This window comes from Monomorium pharaonis, chromosome 9 (genome assembly GCF_013373865.1).
Source record: "Monomorium pharaonis isolate MP-MQ-018 chromosome 9, ASM1337386v2, whole genome shotgun sequence".
Lineage (NCBI taxonomy): Eukaryota > Metazoa > Arthropoda > Insecta > Hymenoptera > Formicidae > Monomorium > Monomorium pharaonis.
Window position 1 is genome coordinate 14,422,423 of NC_050475.1, and position 21,578 is coordinate 14,444,000.

The 21,578-nt window shown below is 39.8% G+C and overlaps 3 protein-coding genes across 7 annotated transcripts; 2 read left to right on the forward strand and 1 right to left on the reverse strand.

Moving 5' to 3' along the window:
* The first annotated feature begins 8,002 nt into the window (after positions 1-8,002).
* LOC118647470 lies at positions 8,003-10,192 on the forward strand. The gene is made up of 4 exons (XM_036292492.1): positions 8,003-8,150; positions 8,445-8,588; positions 8,706-9,783; positions 9,907-10,192. Exons 1-4 carry the CDS (start codon positions 8,003-8,005, stop codon positions 10,190-10,192), a joined length of 1,656 nt encoding a protein of 551 aa, XP_036148385.1.
* Positions 10,193-10,435: 243 nt separating this feature from the next.
* LOC118647471 lies at positions 10,436-11,335 on the reverse strand. The gene is made up of 2 exons (XM_036292493.1): positions 11,052-11,335; positions 10,436-10,877 (listed from the first exon to the last, which is right to left on the reverse strand). The coding sequence occupies exons 1-2, from the start codon at positions 11,333-11,335 to the stop codon at positions 10,436-10,438; spliced, it is 726 nt and encodes a 241-aa protein (XP_036148386.1).
* Positions 11,336-14,803: 3,468 nt separating this feature from the next.
* Positions 14,804-18,570, forward strand: LOC118647339. 5 transcript variants are annotated; one of them, XM_036292092.1, is made up of 5 exons: positions 14,804-17,327; positions 17,530-17,658; positions 17,732-18,060; positions 18,148-18,305; positions 18,381-18,570. In XM_036292092.1, the coding sequence occupies exon 1, from the start codon at positions 15,268-15,270 to the stop codon at positions 16,216-16,218; it is 951 nt and encodes a 316-aa protein (XP_036147985.1). In that variant the 5' UTR covers positions 14,804-15,267; the 3' UTR covers positions 16,219-17,327; positions 17,530-17,658; positions 17,732-18,060; positions 18,148-18,305; positions 18,381-18,570. The 5 variants fall into 5 exon arrangements, with proteins under 5 accessions (XP_036147985.1, XP_036147986.1, XP_036147987.1 ...); XM_036292093.1 differs by having other exon boundaries at positions 18,469-18,570; XM_036292094.1 differs by having other exon boundaries at positions 18,148-18,291.
* The last annotated feature ends 3,008 nt before the right edge of the window (positions 18,571-21,578 follow it).

A 21,578-nucleotide genomic window follows, 5' to 3' on the forward strand; every position in this document is an offset into this window, starting at 1 on the left:
CAACAATTCGCGTATCGACTGCTACGACAGTCTTTACCGTAGTGCCCTAATTTTCCGCACCGGCATTGCACTTTGTTTCTATAATTATCTACTGCGGGCGTATTGTATTTCGGCTTCGGTCTGTTAGCGGCCGTTCCTTTTATTCGCTTTTCCGCGCTCGCGGCGGCTATCTTTTGCAGCGTTGCATATCCTCGCGACCTGACCACGGCTTTCGTGTCGTCACTTAACCCGATTTGATAATTCTCTAAAGCCTATTGTTATAGGGTGTCGAGGATCGTACGTTTGTTTTCTGTCGTGTAGTGCTGTCGGCCTTCTATCATTGACTCGTATAAGTCCATTGTTAATTTGTCGGCTCGAAGTCCGTAGGTCCGCGCACTTTCTCCGGCCTTTTGTTTTAGGGAATTTGAATTCTATTTGCAAATGGATGGTGCTCTTTTTACTCGCGTAGCACGCTTCCAATTCTTGTTTTAGTTGTTCAAAATCGCGGATTTTTCGCATTTGAAAATCTAACATTGCGCGGTCTTTCAATTTTGTGCACAAGATAGCTCTTAACAGGGTTACTTCGTCATGCGGGTCGATATTTTCAACCGCGTACATCATTAAACTTAGAAATTCTTGCAATTTTCCTGCATTCCCATCAAATTCCGGGATCATGCAGCGTGCCTTTTTTAGCGATAAATATCCGCGGCCTCTTCAATGTCGGACATCATCATCGAGATCTACGAATGTCGTTTCTCGTCGGCCGGGTCGTGACAATCGGTGGTCATGGATGCACTGTGTGTATAACTGTGTTTCGCGCACCGCATCTATGTCGGTTTATAACCGGCGTATCTCGTGGATTACTGCGCGTAGAGTATCTCGTACCTCGTCGTCCCTTCCCCGCGCTTCGTTCGGTTGAGCGGCTTGCGGGGGCGGATTACCGTTCAGTTCCTGTTGGATTTGTTATATTTCTTGCTCGGCTTCAGCGATAAATTGTTGTGCTTCCGACGGTTGAGCTTGTTCGTGATCACTCATTGCGTATTGTTCAAGAATTTTCTCAGGGTTGAATATGTCGGAGTCGGTCAATCGCGAGCGCCCGATATTTATTGGAGGAGATCTTTTAAACGGCAAACGGACAATATATCGACCGTCGGGCTGACGCGAATGAGTGTCACAAAAGTGAGTCTCGCATTGCTCATCGAGAAGCGCGAGTTGATGAGGGGGAGGGACTTCCTCCACCTCCCAAAAACGTTGAATCTCCTCGGAGAGCGGCTGAAGATTTGTGCAGTGGAGAACGGTGATATTGGCGGAGGATTGCTCGACCGTCGAAGCGCGTGACGCGCGTGATAAATCGGAGCTCGTCGCGACCGGCCCGGAGATAACCCACCCGAATATCGTTTGTTGAGCGATAGGTTGCCCCGCGTTGCCCTTTCGGACGCCCTCTTGAATAACGTCACAATAAACATCTGCACCGATCAAAATGTCAATGGGATCGGAGCTGCTCGGATCAGCGTCCGCCCACGATAAATTAGAAAGATGCGCGAAGTGCGAAGATATTGTTACGCGGCGCGGCGCGTAAGCTGTTAACGAATTGAGAATGTACGCGGTGGTACAAAGCGATGGATTGTCTGAGTCTCGCGGCGAGATTATGATTGAAGAAGCGTGATGTACTTTACCCACGCGAGTACCGCCGACGGCCGAAATTGAGATCGGCATCCGGAGGCGTTTTGCGTATAGAGATTGAGCTAGATGCTCTGATATAAAGGTGGCTTCGGAGCCTTGATCGAGCAAGGCTCGCACCGTCATCGAGCGACCGGAAGGAACCTTTACTGTAACCCATGCGGTCGCCAAAAGAACTTGCGAGTCGCGAGTTGATTGAGCGGAGGCACATAGCGAAACGACCTCGACCTTCGATGTACTAGATTGAGCCGTTGACGTTACCGACGGCGTAGTTCTCGCGGAAGGAGTGCTCGCTTCCGAATCAACGTGAAGCATCGAATGATGCTTCTGATTACACGAACGACACGTGTACTTACTTGTACAATCTCGCAAAGTATGCTGGCTACTCATACAATTGAAGCAACGTTTAAAACGTTTAACGATTTCCTGTCGCTGAGTCGGATTTTTCGCGACGAAGTCTGGACATAAATTTAAGTTAATGACGCGCTTTGCAAAGCGGACACGCCGACGGGAGAGTCGTGGAAGCCGTCGCGACATTCACACGCGAGGAATTCGCAGACTTCGGCGCGGGCTTCGGAGATGAAGCGGACGAACACTCCTCAAGCACACGGATTCGATTAAGTACAAATTTTTTAAGATCTGCGAACGCTGGCGGCAAGTCAACTTGGCTTGTTTGGAGATTCCACGCTTTACGGGTTGCGGGATCTACCTTATGAATTAAAAGATGAACGAGAAAATCGTTCCACAGATCTTCCGGAGATCTTTCTAATTTTCTTAGCGATGAGATCGCCATGTGAATGCTATCGTACAAGCCTTGCAATTCTGAAGCGGATTCGCGACTGAGTGTCGACAGGCCGAGCAGCGTTGACATATGATTATTGATGAGCCGGCGTTTACTCTCAAAACGAACTTTCAATGCGCGCTCCAGGCAACTTGAAAGTTATCCGCTGTAATCGGAAGGTTCGCGATGACTCGAAGCGCGCGGTCTTTCAACGAGGATGAAAGGTAATGCATTCGCGTGAAGTCAGTTAAATCTACATTGTTAATGATAAGCGAAGTGAATCTATCGCGAAATGTCTTCCACTCCAAATAAGATCCGTCGAAAGGAGGCAAACTCATAGGCGGGAGATGAGACAGCGAATACGCGGACGCGAATGGAGTCGCATGTCCACTTTCAATTGATTGGTTCGGACTCACAGGAGGCTCCAAGTCGGCTAGACAGTCTCGCATGTGATCCAGCGTAGCATTGTAGATCTTTTCGGTTTTTTCGAACTGCGCCTTGACAAAGTAATCCGACATCGCCTTGGCCGCTGCGGGAATCGAGCTCGTCAGAGTTACGTGATTTCCTTGGTAGGGAGTCCACAGGTCCTTGAGAGAGGAGATCCTTGAACGGATCTTAGCCGGCGTTAGATTAGCTCGTCCGATCTTCTTAAAGTTTTCAAGCGCTCGTTCTATCGAGCGTTGCAGCATTAATTGAGTGTCGATCAACTCCGCCATTGTGAGATAGATCTTGATAATGATTCCGTCCTTCGCACGCACTCACGATCCGGCTCGAAGGACCAGCTTCTATGTGCAAGCGCGCACGCGGCGATTCAAATTCAATCGCGCATGCGATCTGATTCGCCGGAACGACTCAGCGCTGAGTCCGGAGTGCGTGGATCTCGTGAGCCTGATAATCACAAGCGGGTTAGGCATGTAATGAATTAAGCGACTGATGTTTTCACTGAAATTCCACTTTATTTCAGTCACAGCACACAATGACGGGTTTCCGTCGGTTCCGAATGATAGTCTCACTGGATTAAGTCGATCATTCAACCACTTCGCCTTTCAATTAACTAATTCAAGAACAGTTATGATAGTCGTCCGCAGTCACACACCGCGGAATTTTTATCGATTCGATTAAGCGAGAAATGCACTCGAAAACTTGAGAATACGCGCTTCCGCCTTAACTTGCAGGGCGCGGAGACGGCGATCTGTACACCACAGATATCGTAGGCCGACTGACTATCGCGACGCGGCATCCTGAACGCGAACGGGAGCATCATGCTCCTGCTCGGTCCAGGACACCCGGCGTACACGAGCGTCTCAGGGCGGACTTAGAAAGCGAGACCACGCGGACTCCACGAGCGACCGAACCGCTCGAATCCTCGTCCGCGCGCGACACCCGAAAACACCGTGATCGAGCGTTCCCGCGCGAACAATTTATTTATTTCATAACGTATCATATACAATATTTGCCTGATGTATAAGTTCACAATCTACGAGATTTTTTCATTTATTCGTTTTGTAAAGCATCATATATAATATTGTCGGATGCATAAGCCAATAACTCACAATCTACGAGACACGTCTTATCATATTTTTCATGTAATATCTTTACAACATCACTTTTATTAGTGACATGATTTTGACGTAAAATAGTAACAAATTGTTTATATTTTTCGTTAACAATATAAATATTTTGATGCAATTGATAGCATACTTGTTCAACACAATCTTCCAGTTCTAATAAGAATTGTATGGTTGATGGTTTCATATACATACTAGTATTATATAATGTTAACTTTACAATATTTTCTTTACGTATATTTACGAGATCTATAACTAAATCGTAAATCGAAATTCTTGAAGAAGGTACAGCTGCCTGCATGAGTTGCACAATATCCGCACGTCTCTCGATGAACGTTTTCCATATCCGCATAAGTCAGGTGACCTATGCGACTTCGGTTGTCACCAATCAATAATTCTACACAGGGCATAGATTCCACCCTGATTCCAATGTCCAAATATTTATATGCTGTAGCAGTCAAAGCATATCTCCTTCCCAAGATGCGTGGAGTATAACGCGGTTGCGATAATGTTCTGTAAAAAGAATACAGGGAATTAGAAATAAAAGTGCAAATAAATGTAGAAGGAAATATAGAAGAAAATATAGAAGAAAAAAATTTTTTAATTAAAAATACTTACGGTTTATCACACACATCATTTTGCTGGATCGGAACGTAATAGTTCATCCTTGAGAAGTTCGTCGATTGTAGTAACGTTTCAGAAACCTTTGCTGTCCGGTAATAAACGAGTACCGATGTCTAAACTCTTTTTATACTGTACCCCTTTACATACTTCAATAAGAGTAGTGGGAACAAATCCCTTATTTGATATATATTTTCTGATGAGATCATTAAAATTCGGAGAATGCAAATTTTACAAAAGCGCCGATGTATGGCAGCTGTGATGTAAAAATATGCTTTAGGCACGTACACAAATTATTTGATACATATTTTCTGATGAGATCATTAAAATTCGGAGAATGCAAATTTTGCAAAAGCGCCGATGTATGGCAGCTGTGATATAAAAATATGTTTTAGGCACGTACATAAATCATTTGTTATATCTTCTGATGAGATCATTTAAAATCATGCATTCCAAGAATGCAAATCTTGCAAAAGTGAAGCGCGGATGTACTAATGCTCATATGACAATGCTTTGATTAAAACAAAGAAATGAAGAAAATATATATAACTGGTCGGAAAGCGCATGGTATAACATTTGATGATCCGAACGCGACGCAAAAGTGAATTAGCGCGACATGAAAAATGAATGATCAGTTTAATGATCTGGAAAACTTTGTAAATGATGTAAATAATGAAAATTTTGTGAATGAGGTGTTCCAAATGGATGACGGCAACGTGATGGACGTTATAGATGTTAACTTTGAAGATGTGATAGATAATGAGGATGAAGAGAGTGTAGTATCTGAGGACAGTAATTATACAAGTGATTGCAGTGAAGAGTTTAATGATACCATCGAGAAACATTTGACACATGCGGAAGTGAGCGTGATAACTGCACGTACGAGACATTGTGCAATATATTTTTATTATACTACAGGTGGTACTTATTCAGCCTGTGCCGAATGTATCATGCAAATAGCGGACACAGATTTCAACATAATGCATGCCTTCCGCAAACATATAACTGACGCATTTGGTAGGTTAGACGGTAAATACTGCTCGAATTGCAGACAGCCTATGTTTGTGTTGATTCCGTGTAATATGTGTCCAGTGTGCACACATTAAAGACTTTTAGTATAAAAACTACATTATTACAACATGAATGACGATATCGTAGAAAATGCCATTTATGTTCTTAACAATGATGATGATTCCGAAAAACGAAAGGATGTGCAGAGAATATCACCAGTGCAATTTCTACGTGATCGAGAACTCGGTATACGCAGAACGCATGAACGCACCATAATACAGGAAGTTTACATACACGACCAATTTGTTCATAACTGGCCTCATCATATGAAGCACAAATTATATAGAGAGATACTCAATTCGGTTGACACCGATGATAATGAATATGATATAGCAAAACAAATCGTAGAAAAGACTCAGGAATGCTGTTACCATCTCATTGAGATACCAGCAGGTGTTGGAAGGTATATCGAAGTGATAGCAATAACGTCCCACTTTGGTTATGATACTGAAAATCCCTATGTAGAGAAAATGCTGCGTACTTACCACGAATTTTCAAATCTTTTGAACAATGATGAGGATAAATACGTTCTGTCTGAGCAAGAGAAGGAGATATGTTTTTATATTCGGTGTGAAAGACAAAGCAAGCTAATGCAGTTTGAAATTCAAGACAAATTTCGATTCTGCATTAGGTGCTACGAAACTACATGCGAGTGTCCTGTTGAAGATTGTATGGTTGTTTTAAAACAGTGATAAAAAGATATAAAAATGGAGAATAATTTCGAGCAAGTGGAACGCGAGCTGTTGGAGCAAGCAAACGGAGCAAGCAAACGGAGTCACTACTTTGGGCGAGTGTTTTATGTGGTTGCAGCGATGCGACGAATTTATACAACAGCTTGAGGAACATAGCCGCATCAAGCATCCTCGGCTTGCCGTCGGACAGAGACAATCGTTGGTTGCGAGAATCGCGCGACTCGAGAGTGAAAAAACATTATTACAAAAACGTTTTGTACATGTAGGCGGTAATTACGCGAGCACTAGTAATAACGCGAATAAACTCGTGTGGCGGGAAATAGATGGAGCGTTTGAGAATCGCATTCAGACAGGTGTGGTGATAAATTCCAATTATATCGAACTGCGAACGTTTTTAGAAGATGCAGGTGGTATAGTGCTTGAGCGAGTGCGGGACACTCTAGAAAAACACAATAGTGTGAAAGTAAACACTGCGTTTAATGGTGTGTTTGTAATGGGTGATAAACGTGCAAACAAAAGTATAAACACTAAAAATTGTGAATTATTTCAAATGTCAGATTTGGACGAGTGGTATGAGCGACGCGTTATCGAGCCCACATTAGCATCACTCGAAGAGTTTTAAGAACGTGATAGCGGGTGGGCGCTGTCGCGAATTCTCAATTTGACTCTAAATATAAATAAGTACAATCCTTTACATGCGGGGTGTCACGTGACATTACCGCGAGAAATAATAATGAAACGTGCGGTAGTGAACGTTAATTCAAAGGACAATGCATGCTTCGCGTGGTCAGTGGTCGCTGCGCTACACCCTGCCAAAAGAAATTCAGAAAGGAAGTCATCATATCCGCATTATACAACAGTTCTAAAGTTTGACGACATTGCGTTTCCCGTTACACTAAAGGACATTGGGAAATTTGAGAGTCTTAACAATGTATCGATCAACGTCTACGGGATTAAAAAGGAAATGGCGCTGCTAAAGATTCTTCCGCTCCGACTCTCCAACGACAAAAAAGAGAGGCATGTCAATTTATTATACTTGCAAAATCTGCGCGAAGATAGCGTGGGTCATTTTGCTTGGATAAGAAATCTGTCCCGCCTCGTCAGCTCCCAACTGAGTAAAAAGGAGCACAAAAAATACATTTGTGATCGGTATGTATACTATATTCTCATGCAAAAAACTTTCATGATCTAGCAAAAAAGTAAATGTTTCCATTATTTTTTACAGGTGCTTGAACTATTTTTCGTCTTGGGAGAGGCTGCAATCACATGATATGGACTGCCAAACGATGAACGACTGCGCCATCACACTGCCCGCTGAAGACGACAAGTGGTTAAATTTTCAGAACGTAAACCACAAGGAACGAGTGCCCTTTATCGTCTACGCGGACCTTGAGTGTATGCTACGGAAGACGCAACATGATACAGAGCAAGCGTCGTACACATATCAACAACACGAAGTATTCAGCATCGGATACTACGTGCGATGCTCGTACGACGACGCATTATCTACGTATAGGTTTCGTCGCGATAAAAATTGCATCGCGTGGTTCACGAAATAAATCGAAGAATTAGCGCATAATGTTAAAATTAATTTATCCACTAATGTCCCCATGAAAACGTTATCAAAAGAACAACTGGAGGCATACCGTAGCGCGACGCGGTGTCATATCTGCGATAAGCCGTTTGCACCAGACGATACGCGGGTGCGCGATCATTGTCACCTGACCGGTCGTTACCGCGGTCCAGCACATTCTCTTTGTAACCTAAATTATCGAAATGTATCATATATACCAATTATTTTTCATTATTTATCTGGATACGATTCACATTTCATTATTAAAAAAATAGCCACTGCGTTCAAAGGGAAGACCGACATACTCTCCATTACGAAAGAAAAGTACATTTCTTTCACAAAACATGTCATAGACACAGCCGATAAATTAAATCCACACAATTACATAAAACTACGGTTTATAGATTCATATAAATTTTTAAATACTAGTCTCGAAAAATTGGCATCGTTTCTAGATAAAAAAAAATTAAAAATTGTAGGTTCCAAATTTTTACACTTGTCTGACGAAAATTTCGATTTATTGACACAAAAAGGTGTATTTCCGTACGAGTACGTGGATTGCGTGGACAAGCTGCAGGACATATGTTTACCGCCGCGCGAATTATTTTTCAGTTCCCTGACCGGTGATATTGTATCCGAAAGCGATTACGCGCACGCCGAGAATGTCTGGAAGCGATTCTCCATTCGAACATTAGATGAATATAGTGATCTATATTTGAAAACAGATGTTTTATGATTAGCTGATATTTTTGAAAATTTCCGCGATAAATGCTTAGAAAGTTATGGCCTCGATCCCGCACATTATTACACTCTCCCCGGATACACGTGGGATGCTATGTTAAAATACACCAACATCACTTTCGAACTGCTTACTGACATTGACATGGTAATGTTCATCGAACGCGGTATACGCGGTGGCCTCAGTCAATGTTCAGGCAGACATGCGCGAGCCAATAACAAGTACATGCAGACGTACGACCCATTGAAACCATCCTCATATCTTATGTACTTTGACGTCAATAATTTGTACGGATGGGCAATGTGTCAACCGTTGCCCTATGGAGAATTTCAATGGGTCAAAGATGTCTCAAATTTTGACGTGTGTGCGATCGCTCCTGATTCACCAACGGGATACATTTTCGAAGTTGATCTCGAGTATCCCCGAGACCTTCACGATGAGTACACTGACCTACCTTTCTGCCCGAAACGCGATAAACCGCCAGGCAAGCGTGAATATAAACTTTTAGCGACCTTGTATGATAAGAAACGTTATGTCATCCACTACCGCAACCTGCAGCAGTGCACGCGTCACGGTCTTCATATCGCGAAGATACACCGTGTGTTAAAATTCGCACAATCTCCATGGCTCTGTAAGTACATAGAGTTAAACACACAATTCCGAACCATCGCTAAAAATGATTTCGAAAAAAATTTGTATAAATTAATGAATAAAGCGGTGTTTGGTAAAACCATGGAGAATGTGCGCAATCATGTTGACGTTAAATTGTTGACGACATGGGCGGGGCGGTATGGTGTGGAGACAATGATCACGAAACCAAATTTTCATAGTCGAAGTATTTTTGCGGAAAATTTAATCGCCGTTGAACTTAAAAAACTCGAGGTAAAATTATATAAGCCGATTTACGTAGGTATGTGTATCCTAGATATTTCTAAGACGTGTCTATATGAATTTCACCACAATTACATGCTACCTTTATATCGTGACAAATGTAGAGTCATGTACACCGACACTGACAGTCTCATATACCTCGTCGAGTGTGAGGATATTTACGAGACGATGAAACGCGATATCGCTGGGTTTGACACGAGCGATTATCCAGTCGACAACGCGTACGGTATGCCTCTTGAGAATAAAAAAGTTCCGGGTCTAATGAAAGATGAGAACAATGGTATAATAATGACCGAGTTCGTTGGACTTAGAGCAAAGATGTATGCGTTGAAGGTGGATGGAAAGAAGGATACGAAAAAGGCGAAAGGTGTCAAGAATAGTGTAGTAGCGCGAACCATAACGTTTGATGATTACACCCAGTGTTTGAGAGATGAGATTGAGAAGACGCGCCGCCAATCATGCATAAGATCCAAGATGCATGAAGTATATACGGTGTCCGAAACGAAAATTGCTTTGAGTCCGTACGACGATAAGAGATACCTTATACCCGATTCAGTTGAAACGTTACCGTGGGGGCATTATCGAATACCGCTATAATATTTTATATTTTATATACACATTTTATAATTTTACATTAAAATTTCATTCATATTTTTATGTAAAAGTATTAATAAAGTACAAGTATTAATAATAAGAATGTATTAATGGAAGGATGATAAAGAAATCTCGCATAATATAAAATTAATAATGTATTTTATGTTTATACGGTTACATTTTACTTTTATGTAAATATAATAAAAACAATTTTTATATGGATTAAATAACATTGCTTTTATGCATTCATGAATTATGCGCTCCATCGAATCCCAACCACTTGACATAAACCTCATCTCCTTTTCTGCGTAATATTTTTTCAACAAGATACACGTCAGGATTTGCAGGACGCTGCAGCTCATATTCGTAGAATCCTCCAGCGACAACTTTTCCACAGGAATCTTCCAGTACATATGTCGCAGGATTGGTACGCTGTACTTTCATAATTTTAAATATTTCCGTAGTCCAATTTGGTGTATAGCCCTTCTCAAAAACAGTTTTGAATTTGCTGACGCGCACCGAGTCACCTACTTTAAATCGCGCGGGTGCTGCAATTTTTATGTGACTGTACACAGTGGTTAAGAGTTTTTTAGCGATTGCAGGCGTAACATCGATGGGTCGCATGCCGATAGTTCGATGCTTTCGTACATTGTAATCTGACACGAGACGTGGCAGCAGATCGAGCCATCTATAATTTCCATTGAGTGTAAATTGTTTCCACATAACGTTCTTTAATGTGCGGTTAAAGCGTTCGACAACTGATGCTTTCATTATGGAGTACGTAGAATAATGATTAATATCATGTTTTTTTAATAGTTTCTGCACGTTTGCGTTATAAAATTCCTTTCCTTTGTCTGTTTGCAAATTTTTCGGACATCTTTCATCTTTCCGAATTATCTTTGCAATCGCAATAGCAACTTCGCTACCACTCTTGGCCTTGAGCGGCACAGCCCATGCATGCTTGCTCAGCACGTCGATAACGGTGAGTATGTAGTGATAACCTCGGTTAAATCGCGTGTAAGGACGCATCTCAACCACATCCGCCTGCCACAGGTCATCATATCCACAAACTATGACATGTCTTCGAGGAAAATTTCTTCTCGCCGGAGCATGCAACTCCTCAACCAGCAATTGTTTCTCAGACATGTTTGGAGTATAATATGTAAATGACACATATATTCGATATATCGACTTTTTTATTCTGCACGATGAGTCACCGCGTCAAGCTGTCTTTGAAACTCGTTTAACATATGAGCTGTAATTTCCACTCTACTTTGAAGTGCCTCAATCTTCCTCTCGATTTCATTCTGTCGATCCTTTAAAATTTTTACGATCTGCTGCACGTATCGTTTATTGGCTGCATCAGTATCGTCTACAGGCAGCGCTACACGTCGAATTTTGCGCGACTTAGCATCAAAATCAGTGGCAGCCATGCAAAAAGCGTTATCGCGCACGTAATTTCTGACTAATCCACTCCATTGGTAGTATGGTTCCGCACCACCTCTTCCAAGCGATGTTCCAAACTTGTTGATTGACATTTCGATGTTGACTAAATGGTTTGTTTCATGCAGTTTTAATTTATAATAAGACCAACCTCGCGAAGTTCTTCAATAATTGATAGAATCTCGTTGTCGTGAGCATTGTGCCCTGCCTGGTGTGAGGCCTCGAGCAATCGAAGGTGATCCACAAGCTCGTTGGGATCATCCCAATGAACATAATCGATTTTGTTATCATTTAATGTAATAGCGCTCGGTATACCTTGTCCAACTTTTACGTCTGTTACTAAGGGCGCAATTATATTTTTATATTTAGACCCTTTGTTGCCCATTACTTGATTAAGTGCAATATGCCCGCGCCTATGCATTTGTTGCCAATAGAATGTTTTTATAATTCTGCAGATCATTATTCGTGTACATGTTGGGCATTTTCATGAAAATTAATTCATACAGACCAGGTGTTCCCACATATATTTTACCATCTATGACTATGCTGTCATTCTTATGTATGTCGATGCGTTTATCGCCGAGCATCGTTCCAAAGTCGGTGAAATAAACTCCATAAACAGTATCTATTATGACTGGTTTTTTAACACTCAGAACAGCTCCCATATATTTTTGACCTAATGGACCATAGTGTGCGTGCAACTTTTCACGTCCTTCTCGCGTTTCCAACTGTTGTCGAATAGACGTCACAAACGATTCATTGGCTGCGACTTCAAAAACGTCTTCGACAGAAGGCACATGACTGTATGATAAATCGCTATCATGTAATATTTGCGATGTTTCATTCAAATTAGATGGTACAGTTTTTGATCGTCTCATTTTTTTAACAGGAGTAGAGGTCATTATAGAATTGTTAAGCGAAGCGTTTAATCGCTTTCGTTTCGGTTTTGGTTCTGAGTATTCGTCTTCCGAAAAGAACGATTCATTCTTAATCGGATCTGATACATCACCAACGGTGTTTTCAACAATCTGTTTTAATGGTTCGACAATGGGTTCAAAGTGTCTCTACAACGCCATCTCTTCTTGCACTTTACCCGCTTTCAAAGCGCGATATTTTTTGCGAATTGAATCACTCGTTTTCGCAATCTCTTTCACAATCTTCTCACGATTCATACTGTTATCTGTGTTATCCATGTTGAGAAACGCTACTTGGTCAACGTATCGAAAACAACTAACTGCTTTATGATATTGCGAAGTCATTAAATCCTTTTCGATATCGTCCATCGACGAGTGCGCTATCCTTATCTATCACTAAAAATCCATACCGCTTTTGTTGCCAACAAGTATGACATAAATTGCTAAAATCCTCATAAGACATGTCGGTATTTACATGATCGTTGTACGCATGTTTTAGATTGGTACCATCCTGCTTGAATAAAATTAGCAAATTCGCATTGTTGCGTATAAGATTTTTCGGTATCTTTGCATACGTCTGACAGAGATAGAAGCAGTCGACATCCACGTGTCGCCCCATTGCAAAGTAGTCTCTTATCGTATCTTGCTTATCACACGCCACGTCATCAAAGATAAAAATGGAATTCGGAAGCGCTTCACTCGGCTGAATGACATCACAGTTATTGGAGAATGCAAAATAACTAACTTCTTCAATTGGTGTCAATAAATTTTCCAAATATTGATATTTCGGTTGTTGTAATAATTTCGAGTACACATACACATTCTCAAAACGTACTCCATCAAACCAAAACATGGGTTTGAAAAAGAAAAAAAGTGATAAAAAGAAGAGAGCAAGTAAACGAATACTTCCGGTAGCGAAACGCGGCGGTGTTTTATCCATTCTACCGCTGTTGGGCGTTCTCGGGTCGTTGGTCGGTGGAGCGGCGGGAGTTGCGAAGGTTGTGAATGATAACAAGGCAGCGCAGCGTCAGCTGAACGAATTGAAACGTCATAATCATGTCATGGAAGGTCATTGAGTTTATCTTGCTTCATATAAGCGTGGACAAGGAGTGTCGACAAAAAAAAAAGTCAAAAAGACGTTAAAAATGCCAAAAGGTGCAACTACCAACACAATTATTGCAGTTAGCGAAACGTATGCGCATTCCATACTTTAGAGGAATTTTTATGCGTACAGCATTACCAACGGCTGGAGCATATCGAAACGAGAGCGGTATTGTAAATTTAGATAACGCTGAAGGATCAGGTACACACTGAGTGGCATACGCAAAGAGAGGAAATCGCGCTACATACTTTGATAGTTTCGGCAATCTTAGACCACCGAAAGAACTGGTGCAATATTTAGATGTAACGCGGATCGAGTACAATCACACGCCTTATCAACGTTATGATCAAAGCAACTGCGGCCAACTATGTCTGCGTTTTCTTCAATCAGTTAGTAATCAATTTAAAGGCTAACATTGTGCAATTTAACTCAGTATTCGTTTCAACATGTCACTGACGTTTACGCTAACCGGCAAGAGTAGCATCCTCGCAGTAAGCTATTTTCCAGCCGTAGATTTGAGCGATGGCAATTACGAGCTCGGCCTCACAGATTTCGAAACATATTATACCATACCTAATGTAAATTCATCGAATAACAAATTTTACTATGACAAAGACGACAAGGAAATTATGATTCCAGAAGGATCATATGAATTGCGTGATATAGATAGATATTTGAAACGCGCAATTTTACAATCTCATCCCGATGTTGCGGGAAAAAGGACGTTTCGCAAAGAAAATGAAGACGAAAGCGAATATCCGCTGGTGATTCGTGCTAACAATAATACAATGAAGAGCGAGATTATGTGTGCTTATCGGATAAATTTCATTAAAACCTAACAACATCGGATCGCTGTTGGGATTTTCATCGCGTCATATTCTTGAATCGCGATTGTGGCATGAATCGGATGCACCTATAAATATCATAAACGTAAATATTATTCGCATAGAATGTAACGTGACTGCAGGTGCGTACAGCAACGACAAGTGCGTACACACGATACATGAATTTTCACCGAGGGTGCCACCAGGATATAAGATATCGGAAACGCCTGCACAGATCATTTACCTTCCAATCGTCGCACGGAGCATTACTGATTTGACGATTCGCATTGTGGATCAAAACGGTCAATTACTCGATTTTCGCGGAGAGGAGATTACCGTTAGATTACACGTACGAAGACGATAACGTGAGATGCTCGTGTTGAATGAGCAGGTGAGGGACACAATTTTTACACCAATCAAGAATATTCGGCCGTGTGACATAAACTGTACGGCAGTTAAAAATATTCGATCGTCTGATAAAAAGAAACTCTCAGCGTCAAACGTTGAATTTTTAAAATCATTGGGATTCGTCGTACGAAATATCTAAGATGTCTAACATCTTGAACATTGGAGGCGAGCCGATCTTTGACGATAGCATCGTCAAGATTGAGACTCATACGTACAATCCGTACGCCAACACCACTTTTAGATGAAATAAGGATACCCATACAACAGCAAGATTTATACACGTTACCATGTGAAAGTTTTCTCTACGTCGAAGGAAGATTGGTGGTGAAGAAGAAAGACGATAAGGATAAAGATGAGATAAATCTCGGAAATAATTGTGTGGCGTTCATGTTTGATGAAATTCGATATGAACTCAACGGCGTGGAAATTGATCGCAACAGAAACGTTGGAATAACCAGCACTCTCAAGAACTATGTATCGTTAACATATGACAAAGCAGTAATTATGCAGAATGCAGGATGGGAATTTTCATATAACCTACCAGAAGGATACTTCAACTTTTGTGTACCGCTTAGTGTATTATTGGGTTTTTGCGAAGATTACAAACGCGTGATTGTTAACGCTCGTCACGAATTGATCTTGATACGAGCGCGCAACGATAACAATTTTATCGTCGGAAATTCTACGGCTCAACCGGAAATTGAATTATTTAAAGTGCAGTGGCGAATGCCGCATGTTACGTTAAACGAAGTCAACAAATTATCATTGCTGCGAGCTTTGGAGAGTGGACAATGTCTAAGTATGAGTTTTCGCTCCTGGGATCTGTATGAGTACCCTTTGCTGCAGAGTACGACAAAACATTCATGGGCTGTTAAAACTGCAATTCAGCTCGAGAAACCGCGCTTCGTTATCTTTGCATTGCAGACTGGTCGAAAAAATATCATGTCACAAGATGTTACAATCTTTGACGACTGTAATTTGACCAACGTAAAACTTTATCTAAACTCCGAATTTTATCCGTATGACGATATGAATTTAGACTTTCGTAAATCTAGATATGCAATTCTGTATGACATGTATCGACGTTTTGGTAAATTTTATTATGGATATAAGTGTGAAACGCTGCTCAACGTAATCACATTCCTAGAAAAAGGGCCTTTTGCGGTCATTGACTGTTCGCGACAAAACGAATCCGTCAAGAGTGCTACCGTAGATGTGCGCATAGAATTTGATTGCAAAGAAAATGTTCCCGCGAATACTACCGCTTATTGTCTCATTTTACATGATCATGTAATTGAATATTGTCCGTTGTCCAACGTAGTGCGCAAAATCATGTAACATCAAACTGATAAAAACTGAGATATTTGGTATTAAAGTACAGTCTTGAAGAGTTACTCATAATGATCGTACCGACATTTGTGGATCTGCAAGGATTCATTGTCGATAAAAAATTTATCGTAAAGGAAGTGGCAGTACTGAGAAAAGGATTCGTTCTCACGCATTACATTTTTGCTAGCTCCATGCCATGGCGTGTTCTTACAAAATCCGACAAGTCTTGCGCTTCTTGGTTGATTGCATATCATCATGGATTGCAATGGAAAGACGGGATGATACCGTACAGCATGGCGAAACGTCTGATTACATCTGCTGTGTGTAATACGGAAGATGATGACAGAAAAACTATCGTATACGTTAAGGGACTTCAGAAACGAGAATGGTTGATAAACATACTCGATACCGATGATGGGATATATATCAAAACATTGGATGTGGATTACGAAGGCATTGAATCTTTAAATAATCTAGATGTTAGTAATACTATACGATGTAAAAAACATGTTAAGAATTGTGCTTTACAAAATGTATTTAAAATATATAACTGGTGGTCGCAACACCAAAATAATTGCGAAATTTTTTTAAAATAAAGAAAAATAAAACGCAATAAAATGTTTATTTCTATCTTTTCCTGTACATATAAGATATATAGATGTATGGGAATGATTCCCTATTCTATCTTATACTTAAGAAATAAATAGACTTTGTAAAGTTATACGTGTTTACTAATATCAAGCTTACAAAAGAATAATTAATTTCTTTTTTTAATAAACAACATTCCTTTTTTTAAGTATCTAAGAAACATAAATTGCTTGAAATTAGTTTGATAACAAATAAATAAAGAAACTAGAAAATAACTAAAAATGGGGAATAAATCGCAAGGGCTGCCACAGTACTCCCTCCCCAGCGACGTTCTACGTTGCGAAACGAACTTTCTTCTTGGGACCACAGTATGTTCTTAAAGGTCGAGAAGGCAAAACTGAAGGAATGGATAAAGTGGCAGGAGAAGAAACAGCAGGATGATCCAGAGGAATTTCCTTGGGTAAAAAGGCTGGTTTGAGACGTTCCGTGGAGACGTTAACAATTTTACCTGCAATATCAATAGTAAAAAGGTATTCATTAACACGTTTAACAACACGAAAAGGGCCAGAATAAGGTGGTTGAAGTGATTTCTTCAAACAATCTTCTCTGAGCCAAACATGAGAACATCAGACAAAGCAGGATGATGAAAAGGAGTAGTTTTACAATGATGAGCAGTAGGTCTGGATTTAATCAATCTCATATGTTCTCTATGTTTTTCAATAAAAATTTCAGGATCCGCAGGCAAATCTTCATCAATGAAAAATTCTCCAGGTAAACAAAGAGTAGATCCATAAAGCATTTCGGCAGGAGAAGCTTGTAAATCTTCTTTAAAACAAGTCCGAAGTCCAAGTAAAACGGAGGGTAAAACTTCAATCCAATTATTCTTAGCATGACACATGATAGCACTCTTCAAGGTACGATGCCATCTTTCAAGAATTCCATTAGAAGCAGGATGATAAGCAGAAGTTCTGACACGCTCACAGCCAATAAGATTAGTAAGAGCTTTAAATAAAGCAGCCTCAAATTGAGGACCTTGGTCCGTAGTGACTGTAAATGGAGCACCGTATCTTGCAACCCAGTGTGAATAAAAGGCCGTAGAAACAATATCAGCAGTGACTTCAGATAAAGGAACAGCTTCAGGCCATCTGGAGAACCGATCAATCATAGTAAGACAATACCGAAAACCTTGACAGACAGAAAGAGGTCCAATTAAATCAAGATGTATATGTTGAAAGCGTTGATCTGGAACAGAAATCTTGACAGGTAAATTTTTGTTATGTCTTGAAATCTTGGAACGCTGACAAGAAAGACAAGATCTTGACCATTCTTTAATGTCCTTTTTAATTGAAGGCCAAACAAATTTTTGTTGAATTTGTTTTAAAGTCGCTCTACCACTAGGATGAGCCAAACCATGAACAATATCAAAAATTCTTCTCCGTAAACATAAAGGAACATAAGGACGAATATTCTCAGTGGAACAATCACAAAATATAGGTGAAATTGAACCAGTAAGTATTAATTTTTGTAACTTAAGAGAAGAGTTGTTAAAAAGAGATTTAAGTTCTTCATCTTCCTTTTGAAAGTTAGCAAGATCTTCAAGAGAAACAATGACAGGCAAAGAAATAGCATTAATTCTTGAAAATAAATCAGCAACAATATTATCTCTTCCAGAAATATGTCTGATGTCAGTGGAAAATTGTGCAATAAAATCCAGTTGACGAATTTGCCGAGGAGAAGCTTTATCCATCTTCTGATGAAAGGCAAATATTAAAGGTTTATGATCTGTTTGAATAATAAATTCACGTCCTTCAAGAAGATATCTGAAATGTTTAATGGAAGAATAAATACTAAGAAGCTCTCTATCATAAGTGCTATAATTACGTTGAGTGTCATTTAATTTTTTAGAGAAAAAGGCAATCGGTTTGAAAATCCCATCAATAATTTGTTCCAAGGCCGCTCCAATAGCAAAATCAGAAGCGTCACAAGAAAGAATAAGAGGAACTGCAGGAACAGGATGAGCCAAAGAAGTAATCTTGGTAAGTTCTTCTTTACAAAAACGAAAAGCTTCTTCCGCTTCAGGTGTCCAAATAATTAGTCTTCTATCACGCTTCTTACTGTCCTTTAAATAATCTGTCAAAATAGCTTGATGTTTAGCAGCATCTTTTAAACATCGGCGATAGAAATTGATGACTCCTAAAAATCTTCGTAAGTCTAGAAATGTTTTAGGCCTTTTAAAATCAATAATAGCTTTAATTTTCTCTGTTGTAGGCTTGATTCCTTGATTAGAAATTAAAAAGCCAAGAAAAGAAATTTCAGACTGGCCAAAAAGACTTTTTGATAAATTAATAGTCATACCAAACTGTTTAAGACGAGAGAAAAGAATTTTAAGATGTTCAAAGTGTTCTTCAACATTATTATAGGCTATTAAAATGTCATCTAAATAGCAAAAACAGAAGTCTAAGCCAGCAAGAATAATATTCATAAGACGTTGAAAGGTCTGAGCAGCATTACATAGTCCGAAAGGCATGACAAGAAATTCAAAAAGACCGAAAGGAGTGGTTACAGCAGTCTTAGGTATATCTTCAGCAGCAACAGGAACTTGATAATAAGCCTTGACCAAGTCAATTTTAGAAAATATATTCTTACCATGTAATCCCATAGTTAAATCTTGAATATGTGGGAGAGGGTAACGGTCAGGAACAGTGATAGCATTAAGAGCACGGTAATCTCCACAAAGTCTCCAGGAATTATCATTTTTAGGAACCATGTGCAGAGGAGAAGACCAACAGCTACTAGAAGGCCTACAAATACCTTGCTCAATCATAAGGTTAAATTCTTCACAAGCAAATTTAAGCTTCTCAGGAGAAAGTCTTCGTGGAGTAACAGAAATAGGAGGTCCTCTTGTAACAATGTGATGTTCAACTTGATGTAACTTGTTGGAAGTCAAGGGTGCAAAATGCGTTAATTCAGGAAATCTTGCAAGGATTTTATGGTAAGGAGAGTCAGGAGAAGTAGTGCAAATCGACAAGTGATTAACATTAGACAGTTTCCCTTTAAATGACAATCCGGTAACACTGTCTAAAAGTTTTTTATTCTTGATGTCAATTAAAATCCCGTAATGACTCAAAAAGTCAGCTCCTAAAATAGGACGTTGAATATCCGCGACACAAAATTTCCATTTAAAATTTCTACGCAGTCCAAGATTTAAAACTAAGGTTTTAACTCCATAGGTATTAATCCTGGATCCATTTGCAGCAAAAAGTTTAAAAGATGAAGAAGATTGAGAAAATTGAGCTAATCTTCTAGGAATCAATGAAATGTCAGCTCCGGTATCAACAAGAAAATTGAGTAAAGAAGTTTTATCAGTGACAATGAGGCGACTACAAGGTAAACCGTCACAATCTGCCTCATGACTCAACGGCAAAATCAGTTTTCCGGATTTGCAGTAAAAGCTTTTGACATAGCACAAGGTATAGTACATTTTTGAGCTTTATCACCAAATTTTTTATGATAAAAGCAAGTAGGCACTTTGTCAGTTTTTTCAGATTTATCAGATTTATCATTCTTGAAATACTTATTCCGAGAATTTGATCTAAATCTCTTGTTATTATTAAATCTAGATCTCGATCTGCTTCTATAGCGTTTAACTTCCAAAGCGGAAATTCTACGCTCCAAATCAGCTAAACTAGAGGAACCAGATTCAGGTGTAGAAGTTACAGCGGCAATTTGTAAGCCCGAATCTCTCTCCAAAATTTTATCAGCTAATTCAGCAAGCTTGATTAAAGGAGCTTCATCAACAACAGCTAAAGTAGCTTGAACTCTAAGAGGTAATCTTTGAAGCCAGATCGAATGGAGAATATTCTCAGAAATAGCATTTCCAGCTAATTGTTTAAGTTCTCGAAGCAATTCCGTCGGCTTTTTATCATTTAATTCAATTCCAGCTAATAATTGACGTAGCCTTTTCTCCTCAGAATCAGAAAACCGATTTATAAGTACATTTTTTAAATAAATATATTTATCCCGCTCTGGAGGATTTTCAACAATCTCAGCAACTGCTACTAAAGCTTGTTCATCAAGGTGACGTATAACTGAATTATATTTAATATCATCCGAACGAATTCTATATATTAAAAATTCACTCTCTAATTGAGCAAACCAAAGTTTCGGTTGTTTATGCCAAAAAGATGGCAATTTCAAAAGACGGAATTCATTCGAGTGAATTTCTTGGGTATCACCTCGTATAACTGATGAATGTTGATCAGAAAAGAGAGTCCGGTTAACATCATGTTGATCCTTCGTTTCCAGAAGTAGATGTTCTTGAGGTTGAGCAGCCGAAGTCCCGGGGGAAGACACAGGAGAACGTTCAACAGGCATCACGAAGAAAGATTTCAAATTTTGTGCACGATAATCGTCAGGAGAGCCAAAACGTAAACACGATTCTTTGACAGGCTTGTCTTTTCAATCACGTCGGGGTCACCAGTTATGGGAATGATTCCCTATTCTATCTTATACTTAAGAAATAAATAGACTTTGTAAAGTTATACGTGTTTACTAATATCAAGCTTACAAAAGAATAATTAATTTCTTTTTTTAATAAACAACATTCCTTTTTTTAAGTATCTAAGAAACATAAATTGCTTGAAATTAGTTTGATAACAAATAAATAAAGAAACTAGAAAATAACTAAAAATGGGGAATAAATCGCAAGGGCTGCCACAGATGTATGATGCAGTTTGATAACGGTTCGATAGCTGTACGATGCGGTTCAATAGCTGTATGAT

What these genes read in the sequence shown, in the direction of transcription:
- LOC118647470 (XM_036292492.1), top strand. Translation starts at nt 8,003, where the DNA reads ATGAAAACGTTATCAAAAGAACAACTGGAGGCATACCGTAGCGCGACG. An exon ending in ATTTTTCAGTTCCCTGACCG is followed by an intron (nt 8,589 to 8,705) that starts GTGATATTGTAT and finishes TTTTATGATTAG; the next exon opens with CTGATATTTTTGAAAATTTC. An exon ending in ATGAAACGCGATATCGCTGG is followed by an intron (nt 9,784 to 9,906) that starts GTTTGACACGAG and finishes CGTTGGACTTAG; the next exon opens with AGCAAAGATGTATGCGTTGA.
- LOC118647471 (XM_036292493.1), bottom strand. Translation starts at nt 11,335, where the DNA reads ATGTCTGAGAAACAATTGCTGGTTGAGGAGTTGCATGCTCCGGCGAGA. An exon ending in GAAAGATGTCCGAAAAATTT is followed by an intron (nt 10,878 to 11,051) that starts GCAAACAGACAA and finishes TGGAAATTATAG; the next exon opens with ATGGCTCGATCTGCTGCCAC.
- LOC118647339 (XM_036292092.1), top strand. Translation starts at nt 15,268, where the DNA reads ATGTTTGATGAAATTCGATATGAACTCAACGGCGTGGAAATTGATCGC.